Source organism: Macrobrachium rosenbergii, chromosome 22, assembly GCF_040412425.1.
Source record: "Macrobrachium rosenbergii isolate ZJJX-2024 chromosome 22, ASM4041242v1, whole genome shotgun sequence".
Lineage (NCBI taxonomy): Eukaryota > Metazoa > Arthropoda > Malacostraca > Decapoda > Palaemonidae > Macrobrachium > Macrobrachium rosenbergii.
In genome coordinates, this window is record NC_089762.1 from 15,238,944 (window position 1) to 15,259,453 (window position 20,510).

At 40.1% G+C, this 20,510-nt stretch overlaps 1 protein-coding gene across 4 annotated transcripts in view; it reads left to right on the forward strand.

Annotated features, from left to right (window-relative positions):
* The window catches only part of Atg3 (Autophagy-related protein 3), a 136,748-nt gene that overhangs the window by 97,252 nt on the left and 18,986 nt on the right, over window positions 1-20,510 (forward strand). The window contains exon 7 of one of the 4 annotated variants that reach the window (XM_067124267.1): window positions 8,382-16,250. The exons of the other annotated variants lie outside the window; for them this stretch is intronic. Coding sequence (XP_066980368.1) covers window positions 8,382-8,529 — 148 coding nt within the window. The 3' untranslated portion in view covers window positions 8,530-16,250. Of the gene's footprint in view, window positions 1-8,381; window positions 16,251-20,510 lie in introns of those variants that run through there. 4 annotated transcript variants of the gene reach the window in all.

The window sequence follows — 20,510 nt, forward strand, 5'->3', positions numbered from 1 at the left end:
GCGACGGTAAGTGATTTTCAGCATCGGTAAACAGTTTATCGGCATCGGCAAGCAGTTTACCGGCACCAATAAGGAGCTTATTGGTGCTTACAGTGTCGTAAATGCCATTTATTACCATGATTATCAGTGATTTTCGGTTATCGACGGTTATCTGGGAACAGTTTTGCTACACTATATATTTATTCTAGATTCAGTCTACATATACCCATAATGCACAATCCCGCGTATCGTGTGACCCCCAAATTTTCATCCATAAAAAATAATTTTATCATGTATCTCGTGTATCATGTGAGGTCCTTTTTGAGAGACCAAATTACAATAGACTAATCTCTTTTCCTCCTCTTTATTCCATCTTGTAGTTAATAAATTAAAAAAGTGAAAGAGAATTATAAATGTACTGTTAGTAATGCTCGTTGCGTAAATGCATACAGCCATAAACAACTGAACAAGAAACAGCTGTTTTGCTGTGAACAACCAAATTGGATAACAATAGCTGTTTTGCTTACATTTCAACCATTGTACTATAGTAAATAAATTACCACATTTATGTTACAAATGTTGTTAAGTAGAATAGGACAGATATATTTTTACATTATAGTAGTGTACTGTATACCCTTATTCGTTTTGGAGAAAATATCGGTGAGGAAATATACTGCTAAATTTAAGCTGCAAGTTGTAGCTGAAGCTGAGAAAACAAACAAACAATGTTCAGGCTGCTAATGAGTACTGTATAGATTATCGTGCATTGGCAGCATGGATGAAACTCCCCTAAACTTTGATATGCTATCAAACTCGGCAGTAAATAAAATTGGAGAGAAAAGTATTTTTATCAAAACTACATGGTATGAAAGAACACATTTTACTCTTGTTTTAACGTGTATGGCAGATGGGACGAAACTACACAAAAACCTAAACAATGCAAATGGCGCATGATCACTATTTTTGTATTTTATAGTACAGTAGTAATGTGAGAATACTGCACATGCAGTATTATTGGATACAGTGAAGTAAAGCATAACTTTTTAAAAGATTCATGGGAAAGATTCATACTGTATTCGTTATGTTTGTATTTTATAATACGATAAACAGGCAGTCCCCGGTTAAGGGCGGGGTTCTGTTCCCAGCCGAGCACCAATAACCAAAAATTGCCCGTAATTAGTAATAAATGGCATTTATGACATTGTAAGCACCAATAAACTGCTTACGGCACCAATAAACCGCTTGCCGACACCAATAAACCGCTTGCCAACATCAATAAACCACTTACGGTCGCCGAAAATTTGGTTAACGATGTCAATAGCCAGTCGCTGTAAAACCGAAATGCTGTTAACTGATGCTGCTTATAAGCCAGGCTTGCCTGTACTAATATGTGAATATTACATATGCTAATTTTATATCTCTTGCATGATGCAAACCCACTTTTAAAATAGCTTCAAAATTAGGTCTTCAAAAGGCATAATATCCAAGTATATAAGGCATATAAACTTAACAGGACAGTGAACCTACATTAGATATATGAAAAAATAAGCTTGAGATAAAACCTTTGTAGTTCTATAAAAAAATATTTTCTTATTTTGTAATGTTTTTATTTTCTAATTTTTATTTCTTAAAATTTTTGTCAAGAAAATTAACACACCCAGTGGGTCTACTCAATAAAGATCATCAGTATCACTGTCTTCCACTTCCATATTTTGCTCCACTGGAGTGGATTCAGGTAGTAGTCATTTTAGAATTGTCCTCTCATATGGTAACAATGCCCCAGTCAGTGCCTGAGGGCCCTGGGTGACACACTTCTTAAGGAGGTGCTTTCTGTTTGGGATGAATCTTTCTTACTGTCAAAGATTGGCGTATCATCATGCTGGCAGACGAGTCAGCGCTTAAATAAGAGAAAGAAGATTACTTGGCTGACCCAGATGAGTGTTTAGTTCACCTGTTCTCCACCAGGTGTGTTTTAAATGTTTTAGCTTTTGTCAGAATACTTTATGCTGTGGTTATGGATGATTGTCGGTAGTCCACTATTTTGGATGCTCTTTTCACAGTACAGTATTCTAATTGTGCCTTTGTTCTTTAAGATGTCTTCCATGAGAAGCAAAGAAGAATTTCAGATATGTAGAGTATGATCTTGGAAACAGGTGTGAGGAATGTAGGAATTAGTTGAAGGACTTTATGCTTTTTTTTCTTAGGCATAAGGAGAGAAAGGAAGCAGACAAATTGAGAAGCAATAGTGAAGTGACATATTAATCTGCCTTTTCTCATTCTTTAGTGCATTCGTCTTCGTTTTTCTGTACTCAGTCTCTGGCTCTTGACTCTGCTACTCTTTTACTAGACCAGAGACTACTACTACCTTTTGCTCCTCTTTCAGTTTAGGAAAAATGTTTTGAAAAGTTAGAGCAGGATTTGAACTATATATTAGGGTCACTTAAACGTTTAATGGAATAACAGGGAACTGTTTTTCATTCCTGCATAGGATGCAGTCTTTTCACATTCCCCGTTGAGAAGTACAGTAAAACCCCCGTATTCGCGGGGGATGCATACCACACACCCCTGCGAATAGCTAAAACCAGCAAATACTTAGAACCCTTCTAAAAACACTTAGAACTGCCTATTTTGATAGTTCAAACACACACAAAACAAACTAAAAATGCTTATACAGGTAGTATCCTACTTACGTTGGGGTTAGGTTCCAAAAAAAGCCATCGTTTGTTGGAAAAAACAAGAAATACCAAACCTTATCTCGAACATAGCCTAGCCTACACTAGGGTATTCAGTACCATGTACTGTATTCATATATGGTAGCCTAGCCTACACTATAAAATATATTCTTTACATACACGGTATAGTAATTATTAATATTGTATCAGCTAATTCTGGAGGTTTATGCAAAGTGACTTATGATAATTCAATACAGAGAGAGAAATTGAATAACAAACAAGAATTAGCTTAGCCTACACTATGGTATATTGTATAGGCAGTCCCCAGTTAACAGTGGGCTCGGTTAACAGCGACCTGGTTTTTTGGGGCTTGTCTAGCGACAAAAATCACTGATTTCCGCTTATCGACGCCGATAATTGGGTATTGGTATCAGAACATACCTAACAGATATTGTTTCCCTTAGGTGAATGGTGTCATCTTTTAGGAACAAAATTCTTTGATACTTAGATAACTGGTTTATGTCGGTAAACTCTTTACTGTAGATGTTTTTCTGGGGGCCAAGGATCTGTTGCTTCATGGGGCTCAGTTCCTGTGCATTATGTTTTTCAGTAGTCTTCCCTGTCTCCTGAGTTCATTCTCTATCTGGAGATAGGGATATGCGCTTGCAATTTTCAAGTGTTTCCGTCAGAAAGATGAACAGACACTTCTTGTTTCTTCTCAAAGAATTTTTAGCCCTTAAGGAAGATTCCTTCGAGGCACTGGTTTTCTTTGTTGTAACTTATATCTCTGGAGAATTCATCAGAACAGCAAGGCTCAGGATGCAGTCAATTTTGCTCTGTGGAAAGAGTCTTGGGACACAAAAGACTGTCAAAGATTCCTGGCATGTTGACCACTCGGAGTAATGAACCCAGACCTCTGCTTGTTTTCAGATGCATCATGAGAGGTTGGGGAGTGTGTCAGGGTAACCTAGAGAGGTTAAGAACCTGATGGTCAGAAGAAAGGAGTTGCATATAAACAACCTTGAACTGTTGGCTACATGGAAGAGTTTTCTGCTATGTGAACACCTGGTCAGAAACTATGTCAGAGCAATATTCAGATGATACAGTTCTGGATTTGTGGCTTCACCTATTCACAGATTTTTTAACAGTGTGGATGAACAAGAACAGTCAGCCTATAGCTTCCCCTTCGAGGGCCCTTAGGCTTGGTCAGTGGAGGCATACTTTCAAGATTAGTCTCATTTAGACTCGCATGCATTTTTCCCTTTTGCAGTATGTAAGGAAAATATTGAACCAGTTTCAAGTACAAAGAATTTTACAGTGATTAGTAAGACATTAGTAGACTCAGAGGGAATGGTTTTTAGACCTTCTAGATCTGTTGGTAGATCTCGCTCATGTTTTTCTATTAAGGAAAGATCTACTCAGCCCACCAGATTTCATATAGTTTTACTGTATGCCATACCCTCCCTCTTGGAGACCCGACCATCTCAGAGGGAGAGGGTTTTCTAAGGTATTTCAGATTCTATTATTACTTAAGAAGAGATAAAGCCTTGGCCTTGTATCAGAAGCAGCGGTTAGTGCTTTGCTCCTGTGTCATCCTTGACAGATTTCCAGCGCCTGTACCTCTACAGACATAAAGTTTTTTGGCTTCCTAATTAACCCTTAAACGCCTACTGGACGTATCATATGTCGACTAAAATTGTCTGTTGGGTGCCAAGTGGACGTACCGTACGTCGACTACAAAAAATTTCAACCTATGGTCAACTTTGACTCGACCGAAATGGTCGAAAAACGCAATTGAAAGCTAAAACTCTTACATTCTAGTAATATTCAATCATGTACCTTCATTTTGCAACAAATTGGAAGTCTCTAGCACAATATTTTGATTTATGGTGAATTTTTGAAAAAACTTTTTCTTACGCCCGTCTTGTAACTCGCGAAAATTTCAGAAATTCTTTTCGTCATTTTGTCGTAATTTTGCACTGTTCTATATTAGCCGTTACATAAAGTTTTATATATGAACATGTGTGCAATTTCATGTAAAATACAGCAAAATACAACCCATGGTTGTAGCTTTTATCAGTTTGGAAATATTTTCATATAAACCATGATAACTGCCAAAATTTCAACCTTCGGTCAACTTTGACTCGACTGAAATGGTCAAAAAACGCAATTGTAAGCTAAAACTCTTACATTCTAGTAATATTCAATCATTTACCTTCATTTTGCAACCAATTGGAAGTCTCTAGCACAATATTTCGATTTATGGTGAATTTTTAAAAACTTTTTCCTTAAATCCGCACCAGAAATTCTTTCTCATCACGTTGTCGTAATGTTTGCACCGTTTTATATTAGTCGTTACATAAAGTTTTATATATGAAATGTGTGCAATTTCATGTAGAATACAACTGAAAATAACTCATGGTTGTAGCTTTTATCAGTTTTGAAATATTTTCATATAAATCATGATAACTGCCAAAATTTCAACCTTCAGTCAACTTTAACTCGATCGAAATGGTAAAAAACGCAATTATAAGCTAAAACTCTTACATTCTAGTAATATTCAATCATGTACCTTCATTTTGCAACAAACTGGAAGTCTCTAGCACAATATTTCGATTTATGGTGAATTTCTGAAAAAAAAAACTTTTTCCTTAAGTCTGCGCAGCGTGTAACTCGGCCGAACATCTCAGAAATTCTTTCGTCACGTTGTCGTAATGTTTGCATCGTTTACATTAGTCGTTACATAAACTTTTATATATGAAAATGTGCGCAATTCATGTAGAATACAACAGAAAATAGCTCATGGTTGTAGCTTTTATCAGTTTTGAAATATTTTCACATAAATCACGATAACTGCCAAAATTTCAACCTTCGGTCAACTTTAACTCGACCGAAATGGTAAAAAAACGCAATTGTAAGCTAAAACTCTTACATTCTAGTAATATTCAATCATTTACCTTCATTTTTCAATAAATTGGAAGTATCTAGCACAGTATTTCGATTTATGGTGAATTTTTGAAAAAAACATTTTCCTTACGTCTGCGCGGTAACTCGGCCGAACATCTCAAATTCTTTTGTCACGTTGTCATAATATTTGCACTGTTTTATATTAGTCGTTACATAAAGTTTTATATAAGAAAGTGTGCGCAATTTCATGTAGAATACAACTGAAAATAACTCATGGTTGTAGCTTTTATCAGTTTTGAAATATTTTCATATAAATCACGATAAATAGAAAAAATTTGACTTTCGGTCAACTTTAACTCGACCGAAATGGTCGAAAACTGCAATTGTAAGCTAAAACACTTACAGTCTAGTAATATGCAATCAATTAGCTTCATTTTTCAATAAACAGTAAGTCTCTAGCACAATATTTCGATTTATGGTGAATTTTTGAAAAAACATTTATTTACGTCCGGGCGTTACGAATTCATGCACCATTTTGTGATAATATTTTCTCTGTGTTGCTTTGATCATTTTACAATTTGTTATATACCAAAATCATCGCAATTTAGTGTACAATACAAAGAAAAACAAAATAACCAGTTAGCTTTAACCGTTTTGCTCACAGCGCGATTTGTATAAAATTATATATGAAAAATTTTTTTTGCGCTGTCATATATTTCAATATTTATATATGATAATGATATTTTTTTTCATTTCTGATGGTTGCATACTAAACTTCAGGCAATGATAAAAAAAGGAGCCAAAAATGAACTCTTAATCTTAAAAACTAAGCGTGCTGTGATTTTTTGAAAAAAACTTTTTTTCCGCTTCGGCGCTAACTCACCGAACGCCGCCAGCATACAGGAGACGTTTTTGTAAATAGAGGCTCGGCGTTTAAGGGTTAATAGTAAGAGTCGTTCAGTGTCTGCTGTGCAAGATTATGCTTTCCTCAGTATTGCATCAAGTGCAATTGGATCTGTCTAATGATCCACACCTTAAGGTGTTGAGATCATATGGATTGAAGCCCCTAGAACTCGGTATCAATCTCTCTTTGTAATTTAGATGTAGTCTTCAAAATTTTATGTACACATCTTTTCCAGCCTTTGGAATCGGTTCCATTGAAGTATTTAACAGTAAAGCACTCTTTGGTAGCACTAGCGACAGTAAAAGAGTAAGTTAATTGCAAATATTCTCCTAAAAGGTTGGGTATTGTAAAGGGAATGCTGATTTTATCTTTTTGCCGTATCCAGAGCTAAGAATGTTTATGTTAAGGCTAAGCTATTACTGAGAACTGTAAGAATTCCAAATTTAATTTTTTGGTGGGGAATGAAGAGGAAGCATTTCTCCGCACTGTTAAGGCAATTAAGATTTATTTAGATAGGTTAAGGGGAGCGCCGACGCCATAAGGCCCCATTATAAAGTAAATGACAGTTTCTACCTTGTGAGTGAAGGGATTTGCTTAAAATTGTTACCATTTATTCTACAAATAATAATGAAAATTCTCTTGTGGGGAAATTTAGAAATTTGACCTCTAAAATCATCTGTTTTACAGTGGAAAAAATCATGACTTCACTTTTCAAAATTAATATGTAAAACCAAAAGTTGCACAGAAAAGTGATTTTCCTGACAACAGAATAAAGATATATACAGGCAGTCCCTGGGTTACGACGGGCTCAGCTTACGACATTGAAAGCTCACAACGCTCTTCAAATATATTCATCAAAAATTATTTCCAGGGTTACAACGCATGTTCTGAGCTTACAATGCCAATCCGACAGAAGAAATATTGCTCCATAAAGTGGCAGAATGGTAAAAATTTGCAGGTTTTTTTTATGAAAAACTAAAAAATATGCAGTTTATGTCATTTACAAAACATCCAAATGATTAAAAGTAAAGTTGTACAATTTCCAACAATATTTTGGGTTACAACGATTTTCAGCTTATGACACAATGTCGGAAGGCAACCCCTGTTGTAAACTGGGAACTGCCTGTACATAGTTATACAGTCGACCCTTGTTAAATCGGACTCCGTTAATCCAGATATCGGATAGGATGGACACCAAAGAGGGTCAGCCAATTTAAAATACATAATGTTCGTCCACAATTTAAGATAGTTACTGTTCCTCTGCTTGTCGCGTACCATTTTCCTCTTTGTTTACCAAAGGTAAATGAAAAACTTTTAATTTATATTTTTATTTTACATACCGTATACTGTTCTGTATTTATACTGTACTAAACTAAAATGCTTTTAACTTGTAACCCATTTAACTTGCTCACAGTACGTACCGTCATTAAGAAATGCTATTGTCTGGAAGGGTAGGAAGTATCGAGCCAATCACTGAGCATTAACAGTTTTGCCTATCTGCTGGCCAACTGGTAGCTACAGTACGATGCTTTGTATGTTTTTTATTAAAGAAAAGACGTGACAAAAGTAAGACGTGACAAAAGTAATCTTTATGGAGACAAAAGCTGAGTTACTGAGCAATACTTGTGTTTACTTGGCAAATGATGTGAGAGAGAGAAAATTGCTTGTTCCCTCTATGCAGCATAATTCTGTCCTCGAGAGATTAAAGAGAAGAATTTTGTTTTAAAGGTATGTAAACACAGTGTTAGTAAATCTCTCCTGAAGCAAAAAAAAAGAATTTTTTTTGTTTCTGAAGAATCTCTCAACCAACTGTTTTGCACTCAAAGTGATAAAAAGGAATTCATTCTATTCTTCATGTGATCAGTAAAATACATACACTATTAAAAACTACGTATTGTATTCAAAACATTCTTTCTCAGACAGAATACTGTACACCTAAAACCTGATTGGCTGGCTGGTTGCCATGGAGATCTGCTAGCCAGTGACAGCCCTCTACTTCTGTTCTATTCATGGACATATGTCGTGATGGCACTAAGTTTGAACTTTGCCATGATCGTGATTATTTGACTGCTGATGGAAAAAATTACTCAATAAGTTGCTTTATATAATTATTTCTTCATGAAAACAAGAATTCAACAATAATTTTAACTAATATAGTGGTGTGAAAAATTCCACAACAGTCTGTCATGGTGATGCGTCATCACTTGCGAATCCTATTCCCGGACCGTCCTCAGATTTACGACTGCAAAGTAATGACAACTTTAGTAACAATACAAAACAACCCTCTCCAAGATCGATGTGATGAAATGTATTTTATAGTCTTACTTATTAAAATTCACACGTTGAATTACAATTATTTTGATCATGTAAATTTTTGCGTTTTACGGAATGTTTTTGTTGAAAACAAAATATGTGTTAGTGAACTTATGGTCTTATTGTCCCACTCTTTTATTATTGATGATCTTAATTATATCACATTCATTTAACAGCATATTAATATAAATATAATAATAAATTATAATGAATAAATAACTAAAATGAAAAAGAAAAAACATGAAAAAAGGGAAAAAAATGTTTTTGCTGCAATACTGTAGTGATGTTTGATTATGCTCCTGACCCCACAGTTCTGAAATCCGAAAAATTCCCAAAACCGAAACACATTTGGCCCCGAGGATTTCAGGTAAAGGATTGTGTACCTGTAATTTAAATTTCATTATCTTACTTTTCATTTTAGAATTATGCGTTCATGTCTCAGCCTAGGCATCTACATATGCGGCTGAATCCTATCATTTTTATCATGTTTTATTCTTCATTTATCTTTTAAGAACTTTAATTTAAACGTTTCCACATTGGTTTATTATTCATACTCTTTATAAAAATAATGAAGTACAGTACAGGCAGTCCCTGGTTTACGACGGGGGTTCTGTTTTTATGCCACGTCGTTAAGCCGAAAATAGTCTTAAACCGAAAAATCGTTGAAAATTGTCAAAAATCCTAAGAAAACCTTACTTTTAATGCTCTGGGTGTATTGAAAACGATGTAAACTGCATTTTTATTGAGTTTTTCATCAAAGAAACCTCCAAATTTTGATTATTCTGCCGTTTTGGAGTCATATTTCTTCCGTCGGATCGCCGTACGACGCGTTGTAACCCTGGAACATGTGTCGTAAACCGGGAAATGATTTCTGATGAATATATCTGAAAAGCGTCGTAACCTGGGAACGTTGTAAGCCGGACCCATTGTAAACCAGGGACTGCCTGTAATACCTCGAACTTACGCGATTCAAGTTGCACGAATTCACAGACACACGAATTTTTCATTGGAACCTAACTAATGGTCATACACGAGTTTTTCACAGACACACGAACATTTCCGAACACTGAGAAACCCTGCAAAAGTGTTTGTTTAATTTATTTTTTATAATTTATAAGTTTTCAAGTTTTTATGTGTAAATTAAATAACATCAAATATTATCAAAAGTAATAATTTCTCTCTCTCTCTCTCTCTTTTAGTGAGATGAATTTTTATGGTACATGTATACAGGTATGTTTATTTGTATGATAAATAAACTTTTTACGTAATAGTACTAATTTTCAAATAATAATAATAATAATAATAAAGGGATTTTGAAAAAGGAAAAATCTATTTCTGGAGAGGGGACCGTGTCACCCGGTAAAAAGTCCATTCAGCACTTATTTCTAGGTAATTCCGTTGCTAGATACCAGAGAAAGCTAAATGAAATGCTGGAGTTACTACCCCCAGAGCGAGCTCCATTAGATGGAGTCGTGTATGGAAAAGGGTGAACTACAAAAACACGGAACCTTATCCTATAGAGATCCCAAAGTCAAAAGTCCCACAGAGAGGTGCCGTTACAAACCCATGCACCACTCGCGGACAGCACACAAAACACCGCTAGCCGCATTCCATGAAAGCATCACCCCACCAGAATGATGTTTACTATGGGAGGGACATGACACATGATGGAGACATTACTGGGACATGACACATGACCGAGGTGGGTCACCGAGTGACACGGTCCCCTCTCCAGAAATAGATTTTTCCTTCTTCAAAATCCCTTTTCTGGATCGGGTCCCGTGTCAGCCGGTGAAAAATTAACAGAGAAATAAATATCATTCTTAAACTAAAGAGATAATAAAATCTAAGGGGAACAGAAGACAAAAGGTCCAAAAAGAATTTTTTTTTTTTTTTTTTTTTTTTTTTACTAGTAACAATAACGATAATGTACAAATGAAACTGATGGTAGCTTAAAATTAACATGACAATATGAAAAATATACATAAACAAAATAACTATACAATATTGAAAACCTTATAACCTAAATGTGTCATTTAGACAAACATAGAGATAACACAGTCAGGTGAGAAGTCAAGGCAAGCCTGACTGAAATGACCGTAAGGGGATAACTGAGGCAGTGGAGGAAGAAATGACTAGGAATCAGAAAGGGAACCAGAGGGAGGAACAACGTTCCCTGCCGCGACTGCTGAGAATTTAAGAGCTTCTAAGGATTTCAAATAGTGACGTTTGAAAACCAAGGGTGACTTCCAACCAGTGTACCTGGTAAGATCCGTGAAATTCATGTAATGAAAGTAATTAATGGAGGTGGCCACAGCTCTGATATCATGAACTCTTGGGACTGAGTCAGGGTTAGCCTGCTTGATAAAGTAAAGGATTTGTTGTCTAATAGCAGACATAGAGATATTACCCCCTCCTTCCCTGATAAAGAGAGGCCCAGATGAGATGTGAGAGGACCTGTCTAAATAAGCCCTCAAAGTATGAACTGGGCACAGGGACAGGTCTTGAGGCAGGGGAGAATTTTCCAAGGCGACCACCTATGCTGCTATGGATCTTCATTTTTGGCCAGGAAGTTAGGGTGAGGAATCAGCAAAATCTCCCCTGATGGAAGGAAGTCGACGTGGTTGGGCTCCCTAGAGAGTGCAGACAGCTCTGAAATTCTAGCACCCGAGGCTAGGCTAACTAAGAACAACGTTTTCCTCAATAAGGAAAGGTAGGGGCAAGACTGATTATCGATATCTGAGGCTAACTTCAACACGTCATTTAAAAACCAGGAAACCGTATGTGGACGGATTACTGGCCTCAGACGTGCACAGGCTTTAGGGATGGAAGAAAAGTAAGGGTCTGTGAGGTCAATTTTGAAACCACACAAAAACACTTTTCGTAAAGCCGACTTGACTGTAGTAACAGTACTAGAGGCTAAACCCTTCTCAAACAGTGATCTAAAAAAGGAGATTGCTAAATTTATGGTCATTACTGTAGCCTCAGATTCTTTCAAGAAGAGTGCTAGTTTCTTAATTGCTGAGTCGTACTGACGAAGAGTGGAGACCCGCTTATCTGATTCCAAGAACATGGTATTGACAGGATCAACGTTAGCATCCCTTTGAGCCGCAAATTTCATAAAGTCCACAAAGCCAGGGCACTTTGAATTTTTGAGGAAGCTGACACAGTCTGAGTTTGTACTACTTGTGTTAGTTTCGGACTGGGGATTTGGATGTGGTGAAGATTCAGTTCTAGCAGAAGAGGAAACCAGCTGCTCTTTGGCCAGTAGGGAGCCACTAGAGCTACTTGACCCTTGAATGTCCTTAGTTTGTGAAGGACCTTTAACAACAAGTTCACTGGAGGGAACAGATAGATCACCTTCCACCTGTTCCAATCCAATGACATTGCGTCCGTGAAAAGAGCTTGAGGGTCCAGGTTGGGAGCTACGTAATGAGGAAGCTTGTTGTTGAGCTTGGTTGCGAACAAATCTACCTCCAGACCCGGAACTTGTTTGCAGATCCAATTGAACGAGCCCCTGTCTAGGGACCACTCCGACTCGAGGGGAGTTGTCCTTGATAGAGAATCTGCTACGACGTTCCGGACCCTGCAAGATGGGTGGCAGACAGGTGCCACTTGTTCTTGCATGCCAAGGAGAAAAGTGCAATCATTACCTGGTTGATCCGGCTGGATTTTGAACCTCCCCTGTTTATGCAGTGGACTACCGTGGCGCTGTCCAGAACCAGTCTTATGTGAATCTTCTTGGGGGAAGAAGCTTCTTCAAGGTAAGGAAGACCGCCATGGCCTCCAGGACGTTTATATGGAACTGGCGGAACATGAGGACCAAGTCCCCTGTACTTCTTGGTGTTGAGAATATCCTCCCCACCCGCTAGGGAGGCGTCTGTGTGGATAACCAACGCCGGAGGAGGAAATTGAAGGGGACTGACTTGGACAGGCTCTTGACAGTCGACCAAGGCCGGAGTCTCTTCTTCAAGATGTGAGGGATCAGAGACACCTTGTCCCTGAGACTGATATTTGCCTGACTCCGCCACACTCTGTTGATATCTTTCAGCTTCACCTTCAGCAACAGGTCTGTCACCGAAGCGAACTGAAGGGAGCCCAAGACTCTTTCTTGGGTCCGTCGATAGAGGCCGTTTGGACTTGAGAAACTGCCTGGTTGCTCTGGCTATCTCCTTCCTCTTGGGAGGAGGAAGAGAGAGCTTGTGAGAATTCAGATCCCACTGGATTCCTAGCCATTGAAAACAACTGCTCAGAACCAGGCGGGACTTCTCCTGTTTACACGAAAGCCCAAGGATTCTAGAAAGTCGACCACCACGGATGTAACTCTCCGGCATTCCTCGACGCTGGATGCCCAGATGATCCAGTCGCCGAGATCACGCGCCAGCGTAATCCCCTTGAGACCGGAGTTGTTGTACGACCGTGTCTGTCAACTTGGTAAAAATCCTTGGGGCTATGTTGAGGCCGAAAGGCATCACCTTGAAGGAATATGCCTGCCTTCCGAGCCTGAACCCCAGAAAGGGGGAGAACCTTCGCAACCGGGACGTGATAATAGGCGTCGGAAAGATCTAGAGAGGTGGTTACGGCTCCACGGGGCAGTAGGGTCCGAACTTGGGAGACAGTAAGCATCCGAAACTTGTCGCAACGAATGTAGGAATTCAGACGGACAAGTCCAGAATTACTCTCCGTTTGTCGGAACCCTTCTTGGGAACACTGAAGAGCCTGCCTTGGAACTTCAGAGTCCTCACTTTCCTTATAGCCTGTTTCTGTAAGAGATCTTCCACAAAGTCCTCGAGATCCTTGGTCGTAGCCTGATAAAACTTGACTGGTGGAGGGGGATTGTCGATCCAACTCCAGCCTAGGCCCTTGAAACTATACTCTGAGCCCAGGGACAGAAGGTCCACCGAGCTGGAAAATGGTACAGCCTCCCGCCCACAGGATGTATGTCATCGGTCCTGTGTTTGCTTCCCCCCCTCTGGAGCCTCTACCTCCCCTGTTCCTGGGAGAGGAGCGGAGGGCTCCCCTTCCCCTAAGCGAAGCCACGGGGCTTATTGCCTCTGGTTGATTGTCTGAGCGAAATTTCCCCTGACTTTCATATGCAGGATTGAAAGCTGGGGAGGAGACATAGGAGGAGCAGCCAAAGATTGATGCGCCGGGTTCACCAGGACATACTGAGGCGGAGGATGGGAGGAAGAGGTCGAAGGCTGACCCTGTAAAGGAACCTGAACCAAGGACTGAGCTGGAAGGCGTTTGAAATGTTTAAATTTCTTGCTGGACTTTGTGGGAGGGCTGGTAAGATCAGACTGTTTCCTTTTATAGGGCAGACCCCAACGGGAATGGAGACTCTGATTGACCCTAGCTGCCTCAGATAAGACTGCATCAACTTCTTCTTGTGGGAAAAGATTAGCTCCCCAGATCGAACTCTTAAGAAGCTTATTTGGTTCATGCCGAACTGTGGCTGCTGAAAAGATGTGCTTCCGGCAGGCCAGTCGGGCAGTCATAAAGTCAAACAGGTCTTGTTGAAAACTCGCCAAGAGAGATTTCGTCAAGACCTGGAATAAAGGATCTTCCCTATAAACCAAAGAAGTTGCTTCCGCTAAAGCCAAAGAGTTCAAAGACCTGGCGAGCCTTTCCTTAGTATCAGCCTCTGTTTTCAAGAGCGTCTCCGGGATCTTAGGGAGCTGCTCACTGAACAGATCAGAAGCGCAGTCTGGGTCAAACCGAGTCACTGTAAACGTATTAGGGGCTCCCTTCCAGAATTCGGTGCCTCCGGGAAAGACGAGAGATGTCGGGTCCGTCTCCCGGAGATGAGGAAGGGGTTTACCTTCGAAGCAAGCCTGACTAGTCAGAGAGGCCACTTTCGAAGTGCAAGGGAGAAGGAGAACATCACTGAGAGTGAACATAGTGAACACTCCCTTAGCTGGTGTAAGCTTAGTGTTCTCCGCTTGCCACTCCGTAAGGGTCCTCATCAAAGACGACTGGGCTTGGTCCCTAGGATAGATAACAGTCTCCTTAGGGACTTTATCAGACCTGTTCCAAACCTCTCCCTTCAGTCTGGCAAACCCAGTGTAGGGAGATGTCAGGTCCGGAGGATAGAACTCCAACTCTTCCACTCTCCTCGTGCCCAAACCTTCTATGGTAAGAGTACCTTCGTACTTGGGAGCATAAAGGGCCAGACGCCAAGGATTCCCCAGATCGAAGGGAGGGAGAGTGGAAGGGTCAGGAACAGAATGAGACCTAGAACGAGAACCTTGTTGTGATTCCACCTTCTCCGAAAGAGACTGAAAAGAAGAAGCAAGACCAGACAGCTTGCTGTCTACCCTCGCGTCGATCTTCTCAAACCTCGCGTCGATTCTTTCAAGGAATTGCTCAAAGAAATGAAACGTATCCAAAGAAGGAGGAGGGGGAACTACCTGACGTGACTGAGACTCCGCTTGGGACCCGGAAGGGGAGGCTGTACTCGTCGACGGAACGGGGCTCGTCGCCCGTGCCGCCGCCGGAGGGACCCCATATCGGCCTGCCGTAGTAGGTAAGGCTTTCTTTTTAACGGACTTCACCTTCGGGGCAATAGACCCAGACGTGCCCGTAAGGTATGAAGATTTAGAGAAGCCTTTAAAAGAAGCAACAGAGGAAGAAGGAGAGCTAAACAGTGGAGAACCTGCCTCACTTACCCCCTTACCTGCTTGATGCTCCGGGATAATGCTCGGAGACTCAAGGCCGAGTTCAAGTTCCGCCGCGTCTTCTGGAACGCCACCGCTCAGAGCCGAACCGTCTGGAGAGGGCTGGGTCAACTCCCGAATCCCGGCAATCAACGGAGCAGCAACATCGTCGGTGACTGAAGCTGTGATCCAAGCGCCGGGAAAAAGGACATTACAAATGTCCTTCGAGAGTATGTAGGGATTGCCAGCTCCTACGTTGCGCCCCAATGCCGCTAACCCAGACTTTAAGGGCCTGAAGCGAAGCATCACGAGACTTGCGGTCAGCCTGCGGAAGAAAAACATTATTGCGGTTTACCGAAGCGGGGGAATCGGTAAAATGTAAAGATTACAGTTGGCTAAGAAGGAAAGATGCATGATCACCTACCGAATCATCGATAGCCTGCTCGTAAAGAGCGTAGCAAACATCACATCCGTCAGGGTGCCAAACAGTAAGATCCCCTACGTAGACCGCATATCCGGAGTGAGACCGACAAACTTCGTGGCCGCTGACCTGACGGAGGGCTGCGGAGCACCCTTCTTCTTGGCAGCGTACCACCTGTAAGAGTATGAGATTATGAGTACACTGTGTAAGGTGCGGAGTAGTGTGCGGAGCAACACAGTATTAAATAAAGCCGTGAAACCAGCCGGAATGATCCGGGAGGTAACCGGATAAAATATCTCACACAAACAAAACAAAATAATAAAATAATAAATAAAATAAAATAAATTTACCGGAACTAGCCGAAGTAACATGCCTTAAAGTAAGTGACGGATACAAAATGAAATGGGAAGGTTAAACTGTCCGGAGAAAGCGCATTCCTGGCAGCTAAAAATAATATGAAACTAGCGATAACGGAAGACCGATAAACGCTAGAACCGCCGGAGCGGGAAGCAAGGAATGCGCTCCGATAGAAGACAGTATTAGCTAAGGGCAGGGAACGTCAAAAAGTCCGAACACGAAGACAGTCAGGCGGAAAGCCCTAACTGGCAACGAAGAAGGACTAAACCGGAGTGTCGCCAAATTAAGCGACACGCCGGAGAAGACGTATGAAGGGGAGGAATGAAAACCCGGAGGAAGAACCGAAAATGAACGACCAGAGAGTGGGAATGCACAATCCGGCGTTCCGGGTCCTCCCACCCACTCGCTGACTGAGTCGTTACCCAGCAAAGCGCAAGAGAAGCAGGAGAGGAACAGGAACAACCTCCATGGGGGAAGGGAGATAAAGATGGCCAAAGATGGTGGACGGGAGAGGGGAAGCCCTCCCAGCCACCAACAGTCCCAGGAGGGAGAGTAAATTGGTAAAGTCACGGACCGTACCAAGGAGAGGCCAAACAATGCAGAGGAAGGGGGCACAAGCTATAGGCTAAAAGGAAAGGAATGCTCCCAATCCTTGATAAGTTAACAAGATTGAAAACAAATCAAGGGAAGAGAGAGCACTCGGGAGGAGGAGGGGGAAAGGGTGGGTCGACATAACCAAAAACTGGAAACTAACCTTAAGTAAAGACCAAACTAGGGTAGGCTACATGAAGTCCCTCGCTATCCCAGCTTAACCAAGAGGCTCATTAGCCTAAACGAAAAGCCGAAACAGGGAGAGGGAAGCAACATGAGATCCCTCGCTATTTCAGCTTAAACGAGAGGCTTATTAGCCTACGCAAAAAGCTGAAACAGGGGAAGGGAACATAAAATGAGAAGACCCTAGTAAAACTTAAGGAGAGCGCCGCATTGGAAAAGACGTACACAAAACCTTATGAAGGGCACGTGAACGAAAAGAATGAACGACCACCCCCTTTTTCATGGAAAAAAGGGGGGGCAATAGCCTAACGCCCCAAAAAGGAAATCCAAAGCTAACAACCAACCCATGAAAAATGTATAAAATAAAAACTCAACAAAACAAAACAAGAGGAGGACCATACCCAACGCGATGTGGACGTGAAGGGAAATGGCCGCCTCGTAACAAAAGAAACATCCATAATAATCATCAAATATCAAATGCATCCGAACACTGAGTTAAAGATAAAACAAAAAAACTTAAAAGTACTAACGTAAATAAAATTCCCAGAAGCTAAGAGAAGAGAAGGGCAAAAATAAGGCATGTTAATGAATTGATAAGAAGCGAATAGGCTCGAGGGGGAAGCCCGACGCCTAAACACCAGCCCTCATTCTCGAAGCAAAGGGAAACAAATGTTAATCAATCAGAATCACTAATTAGACCTCATGAAAAGGAAATTTATCCTAAACACGAAGAGGAACCGTGAGAAAGATCGAAAAACAGGGCGACCCAAGATCACGAACCACGCATGGAGGTCACGTGAGGCCGCGAGAGGAGATCGAGACGGGCGTTATAAATCCCTTTAATTATTAAACTAAAGGGAAATAAGGAGCCTCAATCGCCTCAACTAAAAAACGAAATACTGGTACTCAACTTAGGTGAAGAAAGGCCTTGTGAGGAAGCCATAATGATGCAAAAAGCACAAGATTAAAAGCACAACGAAAAAAACGTGTGACCGTAGGTGCTTGCTGAAATGGAATGCGGCTAGCGGTGTTTTGTGTGCTGTCCGTGAGTGGTGCATGGGTTTGTAATGGCACCTCTCTGTGGGACTTTTGACTTTGGGATCTCTATAGGATAAGGTTCCGTGTTTTTGTAGTTCACCCTTTTCCATACACGACTCCATCTAATGGAGCTCGCTCTGGGGGTAGTAACTCCAGCATTTCATTTAGCTTTCTCTGGTATCTAGCAACGGAATTACCTAGAAATAAGTGCTGAATGGACTTTTTCACCGGCTGACACGGGACCCGATCCAGAAATAATAATAATAATAATAATAAATACAAAATTCGTATTATCTTGAACAAACAAATTCTTCCCTCATCTTTTGTAAGAAGGTGGAAGGCATAAGCTGTCAGACATGTCATTTAACATGAGAAGAATGGGAGTGTTGCTAATCAGTGGTCAAATTTTTCTTGTAATTCTCTCTCTCTCTCTCTCTTCTTCTCTTCTCTGATAAATCTCTCTCTCTCTCTCTCTCTCTCTCTCTCTCTCTCTCTCCTAATAATTCATAAAAATTTCACTCTTAGGTAAGGACAGCTGCTCTCTCTCTCTCTCTCTCTCTCTCTCTCTCTCTCTCTCTCTCTCTCCTCAGTGTGACGCCAGATAACTCTCAATTTCAAGCAATCAACTCTCTCGTTTTGTTAGCCAACAAAACGTATTACAGCACTGTTTCTCTGTATGTCTTTAACTATACAGTAGATAATTTTGAATTAAGCTAATTTTACCTGTGCGATTTACAAACTGTAAATGCGCCGTTCTGAAACATAGAGACAGAGCATTTCAGAACAAAGAGAAAGTGACAGAATAAAGAAGTGTGTAAAAACAAGGTTGAGAAGACTTCTAAAAATAGATTGGTGGAATGGGGGAGAGAGTCACACACTATATTCTTAAGCCAACCATTTATTTTCTTTTTTTAAGGGTAATGTATTAAGCTAACTCTCTCTCTCTCTCTCTCTCTCTCTCTCTCTCTCTCTCTCTCTCTCTCTTCTCTCTCTCTCTCTCTCTCTCTTTTGTGTGTTATTCTCTCAGTCTCCATAATAATTGATAAATAATTTCACTCTCTTAAGTAAGGACAACCCTTGAACCAGGCAATTCTTTACCGTTCATGTTGGTTCTCTCTCTCTCTCTCTCTCTCTCTCTCTCTCTCTCTCTCTCTCTCTCTCTCTCTCTCTCTCTCTCTCTCTCTAAATCTCTCTTATAGTTAGCACTCACACATTTTACAACTTATTAATTCTCTGTACGTCTTTACCTGTACAGTAGATAGTTTAAATTGATCTAATTTGACCTGTATCGTCTATGAAGTGTAAATGCGCTAGTGTTGCAAATACATTCTAAAACATAGAGACATAATAACAGAGTTGTATTAGTCAAAATATAAAACACTGTTTGTTCATGAAAAAGCATTTCAGAACAAAGAGAAAGAGACAGAATAAAGAAGTTGTTAAAAAGAGGTTGAGACGATTCTAAAAATAGATCGGTTGGAAGGGGAGAGAGAGAGAGAGAGAGAAATTCTCTTACAACTCCCAATTTTTATGTAAACCATTTATTTCTCTTTTTTAAGGGTAATGTATTAAGCTAACTTTTAAATGAAATTACAGTAACTTTAATTTCATTTAAAAGTTAACTTATTAATTTGAGAACATGATTAGTGTCATATTTAGTGTTTAAACTTTAGAAATAAGCATTTATTAGCATTTTTAGAGACCATGCCAAACTTACACGAAATTTCACCCTGCGCAAGGGGTTCTGGAACCTAACCTCGCGTAGGTTCGGAGTATGACTGTACAGTATATTTATAGGTATACAGTATATACAGATATCGCCAGTTAAACTGGACTATCGGCTATGACGGACACCCCGGTCCCCCCTATTAGTCCGCCTTATCGAATGTCGACTGCACTACACTCTGAAAGTTTCATTGAGTATGGTTCAACCTTCTTGGAGAAATAAGCATTTAGTTTTGAAAAAAAAAAAGAAAGTTTTGAGAAAACAGCAAAAGAAAAATAATTTTGGACTTTCAAAAATCCTGAGAGAATCTGGACATCTAGAGAAGTTATCCCTATACAGTATCACTATAACCCGTTTTCTCTGACACGTACCATAGAGAGAGTAGGATATTTTAGTGGGTGACAATTATTTTTGAATACATTTTTTTCACGATTTATATGCATTTTTTTACAATTTGTCGTTCACAGTGCCATACAAGCGATGAACAGAATTGTCCATGAACCAATTTAAACATTTTTTGTAGCAATAACATTTCAAAATATGTTTATTTATACGTAAAACAGTCCAGAACAATGAATAAGTCAAACTTGATCCTATCCAGGATCATTCATAGACTTATGTTTTTTTTACAATTCGTCATTCACAGTTCCATACAAGCATTGAACAGAATTATCCATGAACCAGTCTAAACATATTTTTTTAGCAATAACGTTTCTAGATATGTTTATTTATGTATAAAACAGTCCAAAATAGTGCATAACTT